Consider the following 21,407-nt stretch of genomic DNA (forward strand, 5'->3'; position numbering starts at 1 on the left):
AGATAAGATTTTTTAAGAAAAAAAGACAAAAGAATTATAGTGGTTTATTTTGTGGGTATTATGCCGTGTTGCGCTAACTCCTTCTTTAGCCAACGTATCGGACAGCACTGCAGTCTCCATCAGATGTGTGAAGATTAAATAATCAACATTAGTATAAAGTTAACGAAAGCTATTTTTCTCAAAATCAGTACTTTTTTAAAAAAAATTTATTTCTATATATAATTTACAGTTTCACATAATTATTTATATTTGTATATGATATATTTCAAACTTATAACTATAATATGTTGTTTGTAAGGTAGGTTTGAGAAGGTGAAACTGTATGTGAGTAATATTGTATGTTTCGTGAACACCTCACTAGGAGAACCTGTGCTGAGGTGTTTACGTGGTTATGTATAGGTGTGACAAGTATTTATGTGTTTTAGAAGAAAGTTTTTATTTATTATAAGTTTTAATTTTAATTTTTTAATTTTTTTGGTTTTTTTGTAAATTGAATATTCATAATAAATATCTAAAAAAAAATTATTAATATATATTAACATATATTATGTAAGTGCATATATTTGTATTGTAAGTGTGAGTATAGTTGGTAAAATCTCGAAAAACGTGTTTATTTATTATACACTTTTTATGGTTTAGTTATGTTTGGTTTGAAGTTATTATGTTTTGAAAAAATAAAATATCTCGGTTTTTGATCCAGGCTGTGATATGTTTTTTGTGAATGTTTGCGGATGTATTTGCAGTTAGTAGTTGCTTCAGAGTAATGGACATACAATTAAACAGTTTAGTAGCGTAGTATTGAAAGTGTCTTTGTCCGTGTGTGGTGTGTGTTATCGGTATGTTTAGTGTTTTATTTTTTGAGGATCTGGTTTTTAACGAGGTTTTTGGTTGAATTGGAATATGGAGTTTGTGTTGGAGGAGGTGTAGTAATGCAGATTTGGCATAAAGTTGTCTCATTGACAAGACTTCTAATGTTTTGTAAATTTCGCTTGATTCTGTGTCGAATGGTACTTTTAGGATTACTTTATTTATATATATACTTTATTCAACATATTAAATAAATATCTGTCCTACAAAATATTAATCAATATTAATCATTATCATTATATCCGATCAGTGGTTTCAGGGTGTTGCTCAGCCAGTCCCTCACGCTGAAGATCTCTGTAAAGGCAGTGAAGGTGTTGGGGCGGCAGGATGTCTTGTCCTCGTTTAGGGGGCCGTTGCTGACCACGCCGCGGAGGTACCAGCGGTTCCGCTCGGTGTACTTCAAGGGGAACACCAACCCTCCACCGCTGTCACCCTTGCACACTGCGGACCCTGAAAATTATATATTTTTTTGGATTTTAAATATAAAATTTTTGTAACTAAACTTATTATAAATTTTTAATTTGTGTAAATTTTAAATTTTAGAAATTTTTTTAATTCTTGTACTTTTTAAAGTTTTTGTAAATTTTAAATTTAAGTTTTGTAAGTTGTAAATTTGTGTAAAATTTTACTTTTTTGTAAATTTTAACCAAAGTTCGCGTAATAAATTGTTCAAAACGTACGAACCATTGAGATAGCCTGCACAAAACTTGTCAGAAGTAAGAAAGCCAGTGTAGTGATATTGGCTTAGCTCCTTGGTACACACACTTCGCTCTACAACTGGCAAGTTAAGGGTCCGCAGTTTATTAGAAGTTTCATGGTTTTCAGTCACTCCCCAGCCTGCTACCTGAAAAACAAATTATTTTTACGAATACGTTATTTTCGCGTATAGAAATATAGACAAACAAAAAATTCAACCGAGAAGCTAAACAGACATGAAACCAAGAAAAGGTTAGTAATAACGTAATACATTTTTTGAAATACGAATACGTTTTAAAAAAGGATTCCGCAGATTTCAAAAACGTTTATGGACTGTCATGTAGAGAGAGCTTCAGATGAGAGGACCTTCAGCATGCAGGACATGCAGGACATAGTGATGGACTCTACAACAATGTCTGAAATTTTGGCTAAATGGCAACCCAAAAAATTCAATCTTTATAATTATAAACAGCCAAACCTTCCCGACGCTGTTGGGTGAAAGTTGGTGTCTGTTGAGTTCCTCGTCATACAGGTCGTAACAGATAGCCTGCACCGCGGTGGTGAAGTGAAAGGGTTTCTTTAATATCACCAGCGCTACATCGTCCTGGTAGTGCTGCTCATGGCCCCCGTATTTATTGTGGAGAAGTATCTTGAATACCTAAAAACATTTATTAAAAATTACACGTATTATAAAAACGATAACATTTCGTAAAAAATTCGATTTTGGAATATCTAAATATATTTATTAAAAAACAACACGTATTGTAAAAACGATGGCGTTTCGCAAGAAATTCAGAAAGCTTATAACTTAGTTTACACAGTTTACTTAGTTTACACACTTAGTTTATTCTGCATATAGGAAGCATCAGAAGCCTTAGTTGGCAGCCTCGGGTGAATATACGAGTATACTCGTATATTCACCCGAGTATACGAGTATACTCGTATATACGTATATTCATTATGTATATACGAGTATACTCGTATATTCATATGCCAGGACGTCAAACATGGATAGGATCTGACCTTGCAAACGACAATACATCTGGCGAGAATATTGCAAGATTGTTATAAAAAATTGTTTTAATGCGGAAGAAGAAATATCATAATTCGTATAAACATTGTTGATTAATGTACGTGTAAGACGTGATTAGTGTAAGTGTAAGTAACATATGATAAATTTATATACTATCACATTTCATTTTGCTTAGTGTGGCTTCTATGACCCATCTTATCTTGAATCTACCAATTGGTGCAGACTTTATAGTTTCCAACTGCGCATTATAATATTTCATCCTTTTGAAGAGTACTGTTCTGCGTATTATTTATTGGATTTTTCCTATTGTTGTCCAACAATTATAATAATTAATTTAATTTGGGAATATTATGGAGTATATAGTTGGTGGTTTTTTTTTTAATTGTAGCATACCTCAGCTTTTTGCACCTGGCCGCGGTTCCTCTCCAGCTGATGGTCCCACGCGTTGTAAAATTTCCCAGCGGCAACTCGGAAATACTTGGCCTCCTTTGAAATTTTTGATTGCTCGTCGTAAAAACAATGGGCGGCTGCCAGAAAAAACGGAAAAGAAAATTTACATGAAAGATTTCATCTATTTACCAATTTTTTCGGATAAAATCTTCACGAACACTAGCTTACTTTTAATAAAACATAAGAATATAAAGATTTCAATCACGAAAAAATTTTCTTAATTTAAAAAAAAGGTCTTAATTATTTTGTTCATAATTGTGGTAAATAAACATATTTCGATAGAATAATGGAAACATGCGTTAGGCATAAAGCCAAGGTTCTAAGTTCAGAGTTTTGGTCACGCCCTCTTTTTTTTCTCTCACAAGTATAATTCATATTAAAGTTTTGGGCAGTCAATGCTTTAACCATGGAAAGAATAATGCATAATGGAAATTGGAAATACCTTCCAACATAGGAATGTGTTAAAAATATCGCTATTCATAGAATTTTAACCACAGAGTAATGAATATAACCTAGTTGCCCTTACGGGTGAAGAGAACAAAGTAAAGTTGGTTGGGATATCTAAATATAACACCAGCTTTTCTACTAATGTCGTATGCCGTTATTTACTGACGAACCAAGTCCAATTACCACATTACATACTACACGATGCTATCTGATATCTAATATGATGCAATGGTTTTGATGGAGTTCACGACTTCAGCCATATCAATACAAAATATTACTTGCGTAGTGACTGGCAGAAATCATTTACGTAGGCTTACACCAAAAATTCAAGTTCCTGACTTGAGTTGACAAGTCTGGACATTCAGGACATTGGTGAATGGTATAAATAATTTGAGAGAGTTGATCGAGGAAAAACAAATAATTGTTTCTGAGTCTACGGGAAGGGATATTGAAAGGGGTGAGTTACAATAAAGTAGGTGAGTCAATCATACTGTTAATAATTTTGAAAATGCAGATGAGATCAAAGTCCTTACTACGTTTTCAAAAGAAGAAAGATTTAATTTTACTTCAAGTTCATCGTATGAGTAATAGCCTCTTTCAAGCCTTAACCTCCAAGCAATGTCACTTATTCGATATGATTAATGTGAACATCATAGAATGAAGATCAAATGACGCAGGCATATTCTAGATAAAGGCGAACCAACAAACATAATACTATCGAAATCAGAGGTGATTCTATTTATGAAGCCAAGTACTTTAGAGTCAAGATAGTCAGGGTTTGAAAGCGTTGGAAGACGGGCAAGGAGATTCAGATAGTGAAGATCAGGGGGAATTCAAAGTCGGTCGAGCATAGCCAGGATCGGTCAGCGTTGTAATATAGTCAAGGCGATTAAAAGTTGGGAGACGCGTCAACAAAAAATTTCATTGTCGGGACACGAACGCGGCTAAAATCATTTAGTGTAGAAAGTGTGGTTTTCTAACAGCATGAGTATTTTACTGCATGTGAGTGTGGTTGTTTCTTATAATTATTTGGAATGCACTAAGATGATGAATTGGTAAGTCCTATTATAAACTAATTATTAACCCTTATTTCTTGTGGATTTCTTAGAGAGGTAAATGCGTTCCAATCAATAAAATAATACAATTGTATTTTGAAGTAAGGGTATTTAACTTGAATACTATCGGTAATTATGTTAAAATCTTCAACAGAAGAATTTTAAGTCCGGACCCTTTTACAATAAGGGGTCATAAATCACATATTGTGTTAAAGCCGCCTGGGCACTTGGTTAGTTTTAACACTTTAGATTATTGAACAGTGCGCATTATTTGGGTTATGAGTTAGACTATTTTTCGCAATTTAAAATGATTAGGTTACTGTTAAATTCGCCGGCAGGACGTACGTGTTTTTCGCCGCGCGCCGTAATTTTAATTTATTAAATAATTTACAAGTTTACAAGTTTATCCTAATGGATATCAACGAGGAAACGAATGCGCTTCGTTTGCTAACGATGGCCATCGAAGTTCTCTCGGTTAAAGTGGACAATTTAACTAGTGAGTTGAATGTTGTTAAAAATATTCTAAAAACGTCACCAGTAATTGTCGGTAGTTTATACAATAGTGAAACTGCGGTTGCAGGTACATGTGTGCACAACATTCCCGTTCTCGCTACAGGCGACACACTCGGCCCGCCAGCGCCCCTCGTCACCGCCACCTCACCGCCCCCGCTCGCTGCTACCGCAGACAATACAACTGCAACTGCCGGGCCCAGTTTCCCCGTTCCGTTCCCCCCGCACGTCGACCCGTCTACTAAGCCGACTCGTACCTCAGATGACACTGCAAGTTTGGCCGTCGGAAAAATAATAACCCGCTCACAGGCTGCAAAAGCCTCCCAAAGAGGGAAAAAAACGAGTAACGCTTCAGACAAGGGACAATCTTCTTCCCCGTATGCTTCATCCCGAAGTACTCCTGATGTGACACCCGTTGCGTCTACCTCCACAGCGTCTACCTCCACGCCATCTGATAGTGATGCGCTGCCACCGGCCGGCGGAACTGATGTGGATGCACCGCCCCCGCCCGATGGAGCTAAAGCAGATGCACCGCCCTTAAGTCAAACTCCAGGAAGTCAACCTTGGACTTTGATTAATCGTAATCGTAAACGGCGTCCCATCACCGTACGAGGTAGTCAAAAGGACCAGGAGGAAGTGAAATACTTCCATCTTTACCCCTTGCATCCAGACACTACAGTAGATGACTTAACATCGCACCTCAAAACAATAAGTAAATCTGTCAGTATCTCCTCATTCAAGATAACAAAAATCAAAACGAGGGGAGAATATGCATCATTTAAAATCGGTGTACCCGAGTCAGCGGTGGCAGAATTACTGCAGTCTAAGCATTGGCCTAAGCATTCGTTTTTAAAAGAATGGGTCAATAAGGTAATTACACCACGGCTACCAAATATTAAACATAGTTGACAGTACAATAGTTTTCATTTCTTTTACCAAAACGTGAGGGGACTAAAAACTAAATGTTCTCTATTTTATTCTAACGTTTTGGTAAACAATTACGATGTAATAGGGCTCACTGAGACTTGGCTGAACTCCAGTGTGTGCAACCAGGAGTTATTCGATGACAGTTTTCAAGTGTACAGAAAGGACAGAGATAGTGGTAGTGGCCACAGACAAGGCGGAGGCTGCCTTTTGGCTGTCAAAACTAAGTTTAAGGCCGAACACATGCCTGATCTGGAAGCTGACATCGAAGACTTGTGGATAAAAATTACAATCGATTTGTCTGTTACTTTTATATGTGTAATATATTTTCCACCGGTATCAACTCTGGAAACATATCAACTATTCTTCGATAAGTTTCACGAAAACGTGGATCTTCTCGGAGGAAGGAATATTATTGTTTTGGGAGATTTCAACATCCATTCAGCGCGTAGCGGCAAGGATGTTGAAAATGACCTCAATTTTTTATGCGAAGTGTTTGGGCTCACCCAGAATAATGGTATTCCCAATTCTGAGTTGAGGTTGTTAGATCTAGTTTTGTGTAACATTGAATTAAATGTCATACATAGCGATTCTCCCCTCGTATATGAGGACAAATATCACCCCGCATTAGAGTTCCGGTATTCTTGTAAAAAGCCTACGAAGACTACCAAATTACCTAAAACTACAGACGGCACTTTGCGGGGATGGATTTTTGGTAGGGGTGATTTTGTCAAACTTTATCAGATGATGAGCCAATTGGATTGGCATGAACTTTCTAAATTCGATACCGTTAATGAGGCGCTACACCATTTTTATTCATGTATTTATAATGTATTTGACGCTTGCTTCCCTAGGAAACCTCCCAACAGAGGTGGACGTAGATATCCGAAGTGGTTCACTAGAGATACCATCAGGAGCATTGAGATAAAACATGCTCACCACAAAAAATGGAAAGCTACTGGTGACCAAAATGAGTATGAAATGTTCAGTAACCTCAGAGCAGTTGTTAGAAGAAATGTTCATATAGCATTCCGAACGTATGTCGACTCAATAGAGAGTGATATCAAGCATGATCCCAAGGCATTTTGGGACTACGTAAAATCACTGCGCAAAGATGGTGGTATAACAGACATCATGATGCATGGTGATCGGGAAGTTAGAGGAGCGGATGTAGCCAATGCATTTGCAACTCATTTCCAATCAGTGTACAGTAACGAGCCTCCATTACTAAATCCCATTTCTGCTTCCAAGATGAATGTGAAGGGAGCCCAAAACATTGATATAAGTCATATAGACGAATCAGATGTTAAATCTTCAATTAATTCACTGTAACAATAATCGCAGTGACAGCAGTTCGTGTTTACACTTTGCTCTTGCAAAAAAACTAAAAAAAACCTCCGAATTCGTGTGCAAACAGTATTTATATGGAAAATTTAAGTGCCAAAAAAGTTTATTTGATAAAACAGTAATAAAATAATACTATTCTAGCGGATTCTAAACATTTTTATCGAAAGTTTTTAAAACAACCTAAGATTGTGTGTTTGTTCTCATTGAAATGTCCATCCCACCGATGCCTGATGAATGCTGCCATCGGCGTAAAAAAAGAATGCTAGATAAGATGACGTCCCCATCACAAAAAAAGGCCTCGGGAATGATTTCTCCAGTGGTTGAAGATGAGGAATCTGACGGAGCATCGGACTATTCCGACGTGTCTGAAAATGAGAGTGAAATCCCAGTGTCCTCAGTCCAGATACTGAACGACACTGAAGCAAGTCTAAGAGCACTCCAAGATGTCCTTGCTGAAAAGCAGTCAAGAGTCTCAAAGGATCAACAACTGCGGATAAGCGCATATGTATCCGCTGTATTCAGATCAGTTTCACAGCTGTTATTGGAACGAGAGGGCTTCAAAGCTGATCTGGCAACAGTCAATGCCAAATTAATAGTGGCAAAGGGAGAGATCGCGATTGAAAAAGCAGAAAACCAACACAGGTTAGAAAAAATATTGCAGTTGGAGTCAGATCTAGGACCAGTGATGCGTAGAGTAGCCGATGCCACGGAAGCAAGCCTATCGTTTGCCGATATTGTGAAAAATGGCCCACAGAAGATGATACCATCAATCAACCGCTCAGGACTTAACGTTGGGACCCCCAAACCTGCTGTATGCATCTTCCCAAAGCTGGATTCTACAAAAGATAGCGACGATACGAAACAGCTACTAAAAGATACATTACGACCATCAGAACTTGGAATCCGTGTGACGGGCATTAGGAGTATCAGAAACAAAGGTGTTGTAATCCATACTGCAACACAAGAAGATCAGGATAAAATACTGAAAACCCCATGTCTAGCAAACTCGGACACTCTACGCGCTCGATTACCAACAAAACGGCTTCCAAGGGTGATTTTCTTCAACGTTCCTCGTGACCTAACGGACGAGTGCTTCCTAAAAAATGCCTTAGCAGGAGCCCAGGACAAAGCAGGCCTAGATTTCGCAGTAAAAAGTTGCAAGCTAAGTCACCTTGCTGGCGCTCGAACTGGATCAACTTGCCACCGGGTCTTCGAGGTTCCTGCCCACATTCGTCACGTGCTGGTGGAGCAAGGGAAAGTCTTTGTGGACTGGAATGTGTGCCGTGTTCGTGACTTCATTGGACTTACAGTGTGCTCCAAGTGCCAAATGATCGGACATTCCTTCAAGTTTTGCAAGGACCAGCAAAGATGTGGACACTGCGCAGGCGAAGGTCACGCCCGGATAAACTGCCCAAAAGCCGCCGCCGAGCCTGTCTGCGCCACCTGTACAAGATTTGGGAAGCCCGCTGCACATCCGACTGGAGACAAGGACTCCTGCCCGGCCTACAAGGCTGCCCTTGCCAAGGACTTTGCAACTATTGATTATGGCGTCTAATTACATTGAAGAAGATGACGAGGTAGATTACGAAAATACTCATAATTTCTGTGATTGGCTAAAGTTTCATAGCAACTACAATATGGAAAATATTAATATTGTTCAGTTGAATGTTAGATCGATTTATAAATACTGGGATACTTTGAATGTCTACTTAAATACTTGTTGGAAGCATATTCATGTGTTAATGTTATGTGAAACGGCTATAACACCGAATCTTGTCTGTCTGTATAATATTCCTGGATTTAATTGTTACAACTATTGCCGAACTAAAAAATCTGGAGGAGGTATATTGCTATATGTTCGAAATGAATTCACATTTCAACAGAAAACAATAGAAACAAATCATTTTGAATGTGTGCTTGGCTCTATGACACTTCCAAACAAGAGTATTTTAAACATCATAGCAATATACCGCCCCCCCAACTCTAGCCAACCACAATTTCTTAATGAAATATCTGCCATTCTGCATACTATAAGCCCCAAAGAAAATGTTTTACTTATAGGAGATATTAATCTAGACTTGTTAAATTGTCAAAACCCTATTATTATGGCATATGAAAATATAATGTCGGATAATTATTTAATCAAATGTATTTGTGACGTAACTAGAGAAGCAGTTTTAGCAGGAAAAGTTACTCGTACTTGTTTAGACCACATATTTGTCCGATTTAACAGTGGATGTAAACAAAGCGATTCTCTTTCCTCGTGTGTATGTAATAATATTACTATAGCGGATCACTTTTTAACTGCAGTTAATATTAAATATAGTGCAAGGAAAGAAGCCCCAGAACACGGGGAAAGAATTTCGTTTTTATCGCAAAACAAAATCGACAAAAACATTCATAATTTTAAGTGGCACTCCTTGCTTGAGGAACAAGATTGCAATATACTATATAGTAAAATTAAAAACAACTTTAAGAATTTGTATGAACAGAGTAAAATCGTTATGAATTATAAACCCAAAAAAAGACCTCTGTCAATAAAACCTTGGATAACTTCTAATATCTTAGAAAACATTAAAAAAAAAGATTCATTGTACAGAAGGTGGAAGAATTTTCCTAGCAATCAATTCTTTGAATTGGAATATAAAACTTTCAGAAATAAGGTGACAAAAGAAATTATTAAATGTAAGTCTACCTTTTTTAACAATAAATTCAAAAATTATTTTGGAAATACAAAAAAAACTTGGGATGAAATAAATAAATTATTAGGACGCAAGTCCAAAAGTAGTTGTGACGAAATAATCTCGAAATATATGTTAAATACGAATAATGAAGAAACCGTAGCAGATAAGTTTGTTGAATATTTTACAAATAGTGTTAACTCTATGATACATAAATGTGATTATTTAGCATCGACCGTCAGGCCGAATGAAGTGCAACATAGTATGTACCTACCCAGAGCTACCTGCCAAGAAATCAATATTATTGTTAGCAAATTAAACAATTCAAAGTCACCAGGGATTGACAACATTCGAATGTTTGACATTAAGACACATATTAATATTTTAGGGCCTGTTATAACACACTTTATCAATTTAATTTTATCGCAAGCAGTAATACCAGATGAACTAAAAAGTAGCATCATTAGGCCAATTTACAAAGGGGGCAAACATACAGATATTCAAAATTATAGGCCAATAAGCATATTGCCAGCCCTAGAAAAAATACTTGAAAAATACATTTCCATAAAACTTAATAAATATCTAGAATCTTTCTCTTTGTTGGATCCCAACCAATATGGATTTCAAAAGAAAAAAAGTACGGAAATGCTGCTTCAGGAATTTTCAAATCACATAAATTATGAATTAAATCTAAAAAAACAAGTTTTGGTTTTATTCATAGATAACTCTAAGGCATTTGATACCATTGATACAAATAAACTATTAGAAACACTGGAGGCAATAGGAATTAGAGGAAAGCTGCTAGTTTTATTAAAAAATTTACTAACTGATCGACAAATAAGAGTAAAAATTCTTAAAAAATTTAGCAAAAGAAAATATATCTCAACAGGTGTTGCACAGGGGTCAATTCTAGGGCCAACCCTTTATATTATTTATGTCTCAATTATGAGAAAATTGTTTTCATTTGTTAAACATTTTGTATATGCAGACGATACGGCGCTCGTAATATCGCACGAAGATCTGGTTACTGCAATGAACCTTATGCAACATGATTTTATTGCCCTACTGAAATGGTCGCATGATGCAGGCCTCTTTATAAACGCCAAAAAAACTAAAATTATGCACATCAGATCTCCACACGCCAGATGTAATGTAATTCCTTCATTATATACACACACATTTGACTGCATACATAAAAATGTTGCACAGCCCTGTTCATGTGAAACCATTGATTTTGTCAAAAGTTATGTATATTTGGGTGTTACTATTGACTGCTACATGAAATGGGATGTACAAATTGCTAATGTTTGTAAACGTCTACGAGCTATTGTGGGTAGGATATATAAAATAAAATATTTCGTGCCTATAAGTACTTTAAAGTTAATCTACTTATCTCTGGCTGAATCCACTATACGTTATGGAATTACTTCTTGGGGACATTCTTGTAAAACTAATATAAGCTATATACAAACATTACAAAACTCCATTATAAAATTGTTAATCCATAAATATGACAATCAACACAGAAGTAACATTAAATTAATATACAAGTCTCTGAATATTTTACCTGTCAGAGGATTATTGTTTTATAATATTGTAAGTCAACATGTTATATTGTCTGATTCATTGTATAGGGAAAGAGTTTGCCATAAACATAACACAAGATTCACTCAAAATGAAGGACTGGTAGTTCCGAAATGTACTAATAAATATGGTGAAAGAACTTTAAACTATATAGTACCCAAAATGTTTAACTTATTACCAATGACAATTAAAAATAATAACATGTATACTGCTAATGTTAAATATAATCTAAGGAAATGGTTATTGGATAATAATGATCTATACTGATGCCCCTGAAATGGAATTCATATTCTTAGAAAATGGAAAAACAATTATTTTGTAATACCTGACTACCTACCTCTATTTATGAAACTATTGATGTACTTGTTGATAATACTAATTTGTTCATACATTTATTTTTACTTGCTTATTTTATAAGGCTTTTATGTTTTATGTTGATAATACTAATTTGTTCATACATTTATTTTTACTTGCTTATTATATAAGGCTTTTATGCTGCTATTTAAACTTTTCTGCAATGTAACCAATTTATGTAATTATGTACCGTTCAAATTGTATCTTATGAGTGTATAAATGTTGTCTCTATGTCCCTGCTGACAAACTACACAAGTAGTTTAGCGGGTTTAAATGTGAATAAATAAAAAATAAAAAAATAAAAAAAATAAAAAAATAACATGAAGCATACACATTCACTTGGGCCAGACTTTCTTCCAGTATTTTTTTTAAAAGGATGTCTTGAATTTTTAAAAATGCCACTAAGTTTTATATTCAACCTATCTTTAGATACTGGTGTATTTCCTGATTCCTGGAAAGTCTCAAAAATTTGTCCCATTTTCAAAAGTGGATCAAAGACATCTGTCGAAAATTTCAGGCCAGTGGCAATACTTTCCGCCCCGGCTAAGTTATTCGAATCGATAATTCATAAACATGTGCTGTTTCAAGTAGAGCCTTTCTTAATATCGGAACAGCATGGGTTTAGAAAAGGTCGATCAACAGATACTAACCTACTGGTACTCACAGATTATGTTTCCAAATCTTTAGATAAGGGCTACCAAGTAGATTGCTCATATAATGATTTCTCGAAGGCATTTGATACCGTAAACCATGACATATTATTGAATAAATTGTCAACTATAGGTTTTTCTTTACGGTTTCTCATATTCTTTGCAAGCTATTTTACTGGAAGAAAGCAATTTGTATCTCATGGAATATTCATGTCAAAATTATTCCTTGTACTCTCAGGCGTTCCACAGGGCTCTAATTTAGGACCGCTCCTCTTTCTAATTTTTATTAACGATATTACAGAAAATATTCTGCATTCCAGGTCACTTCTTTTTGCTGATGACCTAAAACTATTCTTGGAAATTAAAACTTTAGAAGACTGCATTCGACTCCAATCGGACATTAATAGAATTGTTGACTGGAGTAAACGGAATCGGATCGAATTCAATGTTTCTAAATGTTTCATTCTTTCTTTCACAAGGGCACGTCATACTTGGTTTTACCGGTATACCATGAATGCCCGAAGTTTAAAACGTGTCTCCACTATGAAAGATCTTGGCATCATGTTTGATAGTAGGCTGACATTTCATACTCATATCGAAATGACGTGTAGTGCTTCACTGAAAATGCTGGGCTTCGTCCTACGCACTGCGATGAATTTTAGAGACACCCGGGTTCTCCAAGTGCTATACATTGCGTTGGTTAGGAGTAGGCTTGAGAGTGGGTCGGTGGTTTGGAGCCCACATCAGGTGAAGTATTCCCTTATGTTGGAGAGAGTGCAGAAGAAATTTCTGAGATTCCTCTACCTGAGGGAGTATGGCTACTACCCGTGGCTCTATCCTACTGACTTTCTCTTGGGCATGCTCGGTATGAACCATCTACGGGTCAGAAGAGATGTGCATATTGTATCACACTTCTTCAAACTGATTCGTGGATGGTTAGTAAATCCGACTATCATGGAGAGTATTATTCTCTATGTTCCTGATGGTTATCTCCGTCACCGACAGCATAGACTGTTTTATCTCCCGGCCTGCAGGACCAACTTGCCAATGGTCATGCCGGTGGGGAGAGCAGTCTTGCTGTTGAACAGAATTAACTCGGATATCGACATATTTAGCATCGGTGAAGCTGCCTTTAAAAGGCAAGCTCTATTGATGCTGGTATAGTTTATACACCGTTTACTTATTATGTAATACCATTTTAAAAATGTACTTAAAAACGAAATAAAATGTAATTTTGTAATGTTTTTAAAGGAATAAACTAATTGAATTGAATTTAATAATTCTCCAGTAGTAATATTTAACGACTAGGTTATACGGAATTCATAAAATATATTTAATTAAATATAACTTATTCAACCATCACTCTCACTTAGCCATGTACCGCGAGTGCACCATTATTTCAACTATTAGAGCTACGTGCGTATATCTACGTACTACCAATACCTACTTCCGACTTCGTTTTACGAACTTTGTGAAGGCTACGGTGTATTGTATTTATTACAGGGGGTTTTCTGTCAGCATATAATTTTCATTCATCTTTGAATCGGGATAACACAGCGGATTGAAGGTAGCCGCCGAGAGAATATATCTGTCTGGCTTTCCTATTCCTTCAATAGAGATTTTCGTTCACATAAGTTTGGCTTGGGACGAAGTGTACGACTTTTCCGTAGGCTATCCTATCTTATCAAAGCGACAAAAGCGAAGGAATCGAAATTGGTAATTGGTTTGCCTAATAGGGACTGTTTTTGTGTTAGCAAAGTCGAAAACCCTGGATACCAGAAGAGCGTCTATTTCAGTAGGGCAGCGCCGGCTTTTCCCGTGCTCTTGATGTAGTTGAGTTATCCCGTAAAAGCATCGGTTTCTGTCGAAGGTGTTAGAGGACCAGCCTAAGATGGTTAGCCTGGATAGACCCCTGTTCTGAGTATTTTCAGCTGGTGAGAGGACGCTTTCACGGAGTTCCAATCGAAGGGAACGAAGATTGCCAGAAATTTATTAACCACGTTGTTAATTTGGTGTTTTATTTTGATCATCTGTGAAAGTTAGGTTAGGTTAGGTTGGGTCAAATTGAAAAAAATTGCAATCTAGAAGAAGTCAACCCCATGAAATATCAAAATCATGAGGAAAAAGCTTGCGAGGCTAATTTCATAGTTATTCATGCAAGAGAAGAAGACGGTAGATTCATAGTAACTTTACCAAGCCGTCCTTGTATCGATCAATTAGGAAACTCATTGACAACAGCGGAGAAAAGATTCCAAAACTTAGAAAGAAAATTGTCGTCAAATACAGAATTAAAATCGCAACATGTACAATTTATGCGAGAATACAAGGAACTAGGTAACGGAGGTATGTAATAAACTATAGGGAGATCATTTCTCATATTTTTTACTACATCACGCCCTCATTAAGGAATCGAGCTCCACCACTAAGGTGAGGTTTTTTTTTGACGGATCAGCCAAAACTTCCAATGGAATTTCCCTGAATGGCGCCTTGATGGTAGGACCTGTCATTCAAAACGATTTATATACCCAATTGTTACTTTTCAGAAAACACCAATATGTCATGACAGCTAACATCGAGAAGATGTATCGGCAGATAAACGTGAGTACAGCTGACCGCAACTTGCAGAAAATAGTATGGTGCGAGTCACCGGAAGAGGAGATTCAGCATTAAAAACTGAAAACTGTAAAGTACGGGTTAATTCCTTCCTCTTTCCTAGCTACAAGATGCCTACAAACAAGTTGGTATGGATAACCAAATTACTTTTCATAAAGTTAGTCAAGTCATAAAAAACAATTTTAACATGGATGACCTATTGACCGGAGACGATAATTTGGAATCCTGTAAAAATTTAAAAGGTCAATTAATTTACATTTTGCTGTCTGCAGGCATGATGTTACGAAAATGGAGATCTTTTATCTTGGATTTGTCATCCGAGTCGGGCCAAGCTGAAATTGCCAGACCGAACAATTTAAAAAAAATTCTATCTGACAAACCCAAAAATGAAATTCAAGTGCTTAGTAACCCAGAACAATGGCGTTGTGTGCCATCCTCTGACAACGCAGCAGATATATTATCAAGAGGAGCTACTGCTAAACAACTAGTGAATTCCTCAATATGGTGGCATGGGCCAGAGTGGTTGACTAGAGAAAACAACAGTTGGCCGCTATCGAAAATATCTTGTTCAAACCCTCCGTGAATTAAAGGAAAAAATGTTTTGATTGCAACTAATTCGGAAGAATAGGACATCTTTTAAAATTTATTTTTTTTTTTAACTAAACTAAAGCGTGTAACTGCCTACGTATTAAGATTCGTAAATAATTGTGATAAGCTAAAGACTAAAATATCAGAAAATTTACACGATGAAGAACGAGAATTAGCTTGAAATATTTAATTGTATCGTCACAAAAATACAATTTTCAGGCAGAACGAGAAGCCTTATAAAAAATGGAAGTGTAAATAAAAATAGTTCTTTTTTTTATGGTTGATAATTTTTTTTTCCAATATTTCATATTTCAATTCAGTAATGTTGGCCTCACTGGGTTGTTTACCCGTGCTGAGGCCCCCATTTTATAATTTAAGAATTTATACATTTAAAAAAAAAGAAAAACAACATTAAAATAAAGATAAATTTAAAATAAAAATAAAGATTAAAAATTAAAATATAATTATAACACTAAAAGAAAAATATCTAAGAGAATGTAAATCGGCATTTATAATGATATATGTGTTTGTGCGTGTTGCGTGTTTTATATATTTTTTTGTGTTGCGTGTATATGTTTTATTCTTTTATGTTATAGAATTTTGGTAATATTGTCTTTTTGTTCTTTAATCCATTTTTTTTATTTTGTGTTTGAATTTATTTTTATTTTCCTCAATTTTTGTTTCAAGTGGAAGACTGTTGAATGCTTTAATAGCGTGGTATTTATGGTGTCTTTGTCCAAAGGTAGTGTTTACCGTCGGAGTTTTTATGTTTTCTTTGTACGCTTGTCTGACCGGTCTATTAGTGATATTTTGTGTTTGTTGGGGTTTGTTTTTTTGGTCGAAAATGTAGTTTAGTAGTGTTTTAACATATAATTGGCGTATATCGAGTACGTCACAGCTTTTAAATATTTGGTCTGTGTCGGTTAGTTTATGTTTTTTGAGTATTACCTTTAATATCGTTTTCTGTGCGATTTCTATTTGAGCGATAGCTGCGTTTGTTGCTCCTCCCCAAGCAATTATTCCATATTCTATTATTGATTGGCATAGTGCATAATATATTGTTTTCAATTGTTTTATTTTATATATGTTTCTTATGTTTAGGAAAATGTGTATTGTTCTGAGGAGTATATTTGTGATTTGTTTGATGTGATGTGTCCATCTAAGATTATGGTCAATTAGGATTCCTAGATACTTTATTTGTTCTGTTTTTTCTAGAGGGGGGCAATCGCAGATGTTGGTGTTTATGCATTCGTGTATTTTTATGGTGTTTGTATTGTTTTTTGGCTGTCCTGTGTTAGTTATGCTGTACGTTGTAAATTTTGTTTTCGATATGTTTAGTGTGAGTGTATTTGAGTCCAACCATTTTTTCACTTGCGTGATTCCTAGATTCGCTATGTTATAAACCTTATTCCAATCCTTAGATTTAAATAGTAAAACTGTGTCGTCTGCGTAACTAATTATTTCTCCATCTATTTCCATGCTGCAAAGTTCATTTATGTAAATTATGAAAAGAACGGGCCCTAGTATGCTTCCTTGTGGAACTCCGTGTGTAATCGGCAGTGGTTTGCTAGTATAGTTATTAATTAAATGTAATAGTTATTAATTTAATTTATTCTTTAAATGCTCTGCTCCCGTTTTTACATGACCAATTAATACGGGTTGGTGGGAGATTGTCCACTGCAACAGTGTGTGGGCCATATGACCTGTCCATTGCTTCGGCCACTGAATCGTCGTTTCTCGGAATCTCTCCTCGCACAAGAAGAGAGTCATTTGACCACTCGTGAAACCCTATATATAGCTTTCCGGACTTTGGTTTGCGCAGTTTTTGTGGTTTGAAATATAGCCACAAAAGCATTACTGTCTAGCTTGTGTTTTCACAGCCAGGCCCCGATACTTTTGCCGGCCGGAGGAATCCCGCCGGCCTCCTGAGCAGGCGCTCACACCCCCAACTGCCTTTCTCAAGGCAACCCCTTCGCAAAAAGAAATACTCTACTCAGATCCACGCTGGCCCCTACAAACCACCCGCAAGCGCCTGAGACGTGCTCCTTATTCAAGAGGAGTCACCGATCGCAGAAACTGACGATGTTCCCGACGAGGATGCTTCCCGCTGACCACGACGACTCCCTGGTCGTGGTACCGCCCGGCGTCTACCAAATAGGACGGTTTAAAACTCACAGAGGTCAACCCAAGAAAATATATTGTGACAATGCTTCTACTTTCAAAGGTGCATGTAATAAACTGGAGGAACTTTATGAAAGTTTGAGAAAAAAGGTGACAAAATTCAGGAATATTTAGCAAATAGGGCTATAGAATGGCATTTTATCACGCCTCACGCACCAACGCAAGGAGGTCTGTGAGAGGCTGCAGTCAACTATGCCAAATATCACTTGTATAGAATTAATAATGGTTCATCTTTAACTTTGGGCTTTTATATACTGTACTATTGTCAAGTCGAAGCCTGTCTCAACTTCAAACCCTTAACAGCACTGTCTAACGATCCTAATGATTTAATTCCTCTGACTCCTGACCATTTCCTTATTGGCACACTTGCATCTGTTATTCCAGAAGAAGATTTCCGAGATGTAACAAACAACAGACTAAATAAATATCAAAGAATGACGGAACTAATTCAATACTTTTGGTTCAGGTTGAATAAGGATTATTTGGGAGAACTTCAACGGAGAAACCAATGGCAAACCAGCAACCAGAGGTCCCTCCAGAAAGATGATCTAGTTATTTTGAAGGAAGATTACTTACCCCACACTCTATGAAAAATGGCTCGCATTTTATCCTCCCAACATGGAGCTGATGGGATCGTAAGGGTAGTCACCCTCCGGACATCACAAGGGACGTTCGTGCGACCGATTACAAAAATCTGTCAGCTACCCACAGAGGACATCTTTGAACACCAATGACTGTGTCGTTCAAAAAAGTGCGATATGCAGAAATAGAACGATCGCGCAATTAATGTTTTTCCGCACGCCACAAACTGATGTAAAAAAAATGATGTAACAAACCTGATGTAACCAAATTGATGACCCTGGCTCAAATTGATGACTCTGGCTCAAATGACCCCTCTTGCACAAGGTTATTCTCATAGAAATCAAAACAAGGACCCCGTCCAGATTAAAATAGAAGAAGAAGCCAAACAAGATTTGTGTTGTGTTTGTTAAAAAATCCTTTATTATTTTATATTATTTTTTTGTTTTTCTTTCAATGAATTTAAAATTTAAATTTTATAGTTACCTAATATTAATGGCGATATATATGTATCTATATTCTCGTTTTTTATTGGAAAGAACCTTAATTAGTGAATTCAGTTTCTTTCGAGACGGTGCATGTATTATTTTGATCACAGTACATTTGATTAATTATATACCGCTAGTGCCACCTGTAAAGTTTAGGTTATATTATTTATGAAAGGTGCTTGCCTTTGCTATTTATTTGTTATTAGTCGCGTCGGCAAAAACAATTCCTGTATTGCCGCTTGTTGAATTTGTGTCAATGTAGTTTGATAACAGTTTTTCATATAAAAGGTAAAAGGTTTCTTTAAAAACGCTCTCTTGCCACTAAACAATCAAAGGTTTTACCTTCTCTAAAGATACACAGGAACCGCCCTGTAAAAAGTATTCACGTTGTGCATAAGAAGTGTCCATTCATTGTGAATAAAATTATTCGAATTGTTCTCAAATAACGGATATTTAATTTAAAAGGACCCTACAATTTATAACAGTGATCACGAAAAGAAAATTTGTGATCTAAAGTGACACCAAGGTCCTTAATAGACTTAACAGTAGAATAGCCAATGTCATTTAGTTTATAATAAAAAAATAATTGGTTTCTTCGCTCGGTAAAATAGCATAATTTTGAAGCAAGTTTAAGTCTTACCCGTTACGACGAGGCGAACGTGTATGATGCTTCCTCCACAGATCTGGTTCATCTTCCTGGTGCCCGAGTCAAACTGGTAGATGCCCACGTGCCAGGGGAACGTGTTTTGAATGACTTCGGGAGCGTTCACCATGTGCTTGATGGCGAATGACTTCTCCAGACCGCACACTAAAAAATAAAACAAGAGGAGCGTGTGATGCCTGAACTCTTTACGCTACATTTGATTGAAGTAAGGAAAGTTGATTTAGCAACCACAATAAATTTCTAAACAGAATCTTACGGAAGAGTGAAGCAAAATACCAAACAAACAACACACATAGCCTCTATGAACCAAACCTGTTCAATTTTGTCACTATTCTGTCTTATCCAGTAACTCTCTGTATAATCCATATATGAAACATTTAAACGAGAATATAGCACGTTAAGTATCAGGGGGCTTGCGATGGCCATATCAATAACATCGATAACTAAGCAGAATCGGTAGGACGCGACGATCTGTGCTGTTAATCTTAGTTTAACATGAACGCAACACGATGGCAACAGATATATTATTTATTTCTTGCATGGACGGTTGTTTTTTATCTAGAAAGAAGGGCAATTCTCAAGTGAACAGTCGAGTTGAAATGGACGGCGGTTCGCGATTTGGTCCTTCGAGTAGGGATCACGAAAAAGAAGAAAACAAGCAACTAAAGTTAGAAAAGTATTTACCTGGTTTACAAATTGGCTTTTTGTTGTCAAACTGTCCATCCAGGCAAGTCACAATATCAAGGTTAGTCCTGTGCTCGTGTCCAGGTTTGCAACTAGAGTGGACGCGGGAGCCATGCGGAACGGGTGAACGACATGCTATCTTAGCGTAGGAAGAGGTGTAACAAACGTACTTCACGGTAAAGGATATTTTCAAATCGCAACTTTCTGGAAAAAGAGAAGTACAATATAGATAATCTTTTCAAAGAATTCACCATTCACAGCTAATAAAGTACAATGCAATTTTGAACCATCTCTTTCAATAACCATGACATTGGTCTTACTATTGAAAATGTTCAGAATTTCAACTTTATAACTAACACCTCTACCATAGGTCACCCCAAATGGTTCACAACCTTATTAACAGTTTATTTGCCTCGCCAGCAAGAAAGAACCATTACGTTTATCTCTGTTGGCTGGCGACACCAACACTAGCTGCCAACGCCGCAATGTCGTCGTAAATTAAAAGTAGAAGACTTGAACGCGAGAGGATGGGTTTTTGGCCGGCAACGGGAACTTCAGTTACAAGCGGGCAAGCGGCTGGAGAAGACATCTTGTACTTCAAGACTGGACGTAGGATCTTGGACGGAAACGGTCGCGTTAGTTAGTTTCACTTTTATTTGACTGAACACTGTCTTCTTAAAATTACTACTAAATTTTGTAGAGATTAATCATCTCCGCATGGCGCCCTATACTTTATTACAGGTTAGTTGATCTCCTGGTATTTTGTCACTTTTGCGTAATTCATAATGTTACAATTAATTTAATAATTTAATTTTTAATTTTATTTATTTATTTAGTACAGGTGATGATACAATGACACATGTAGATAAAAAATACTTTGACTGCCCAACTAGGAGGAATTCCCGTTTTAGGAATTCCTAGCAATTAAGTTGCTAGCGATCTTCGACCTAGCACAAGGCCTTGAGTTTATTATTTTATTTATTTATTAATTTCAACGCCCTGGTGGGCTTTT

At 36.4% G+C, this 21,407-nt stretch overlaps 1 protein-coding gene across 1 annotated transcript; it reads right to left on the reverse strand.

Moving 5' to 3' along the window:
* Positions 1-253: 253 nt before the first annotated feature.
* On the reverse strand, positions 254-20,984 carry LOC149410087 (modular serine protease-like). The gene is made up of 7 exons (XM_089648939.1): positions 20,909-20,984; positions 20,396-20,599; positions 19,688-19,855; positions 2,990-3,123; positions 2,042-2,221; positions 1,552-1,711; positions 254-1,317 (listed from the first exon to the last, which is right to left on the reverse strand). Exons 1-7 carry the CDS (start codon positions 20,982-20,984, stop codon positions 1,091-1,093), a joined length of 1,149 nt encoding a protein of 382 aa, XP_089505065.1. The 3' UTR covers positions 254-1,090.
* Between the last annotated feature and the right edge of the window lie 423 nt (positions 20,985-21,407).

The sequence above is a fragment of the Hesperophylax consimilis genome, chromosome 28 (genome assembly GCF_061612785.1).
Source record: "Hesperophylax consimilis isolate HC1 chromosome 28, BYU_Hcon_1.0, whole genome shotgun sequence".
Lineage (NCBI taxonomy): Eukaryota > Metazoa > Arthropoda > Insecta > Trichoptera > Limnephilidae > Hesperophylax > Hesperophylax consimilis.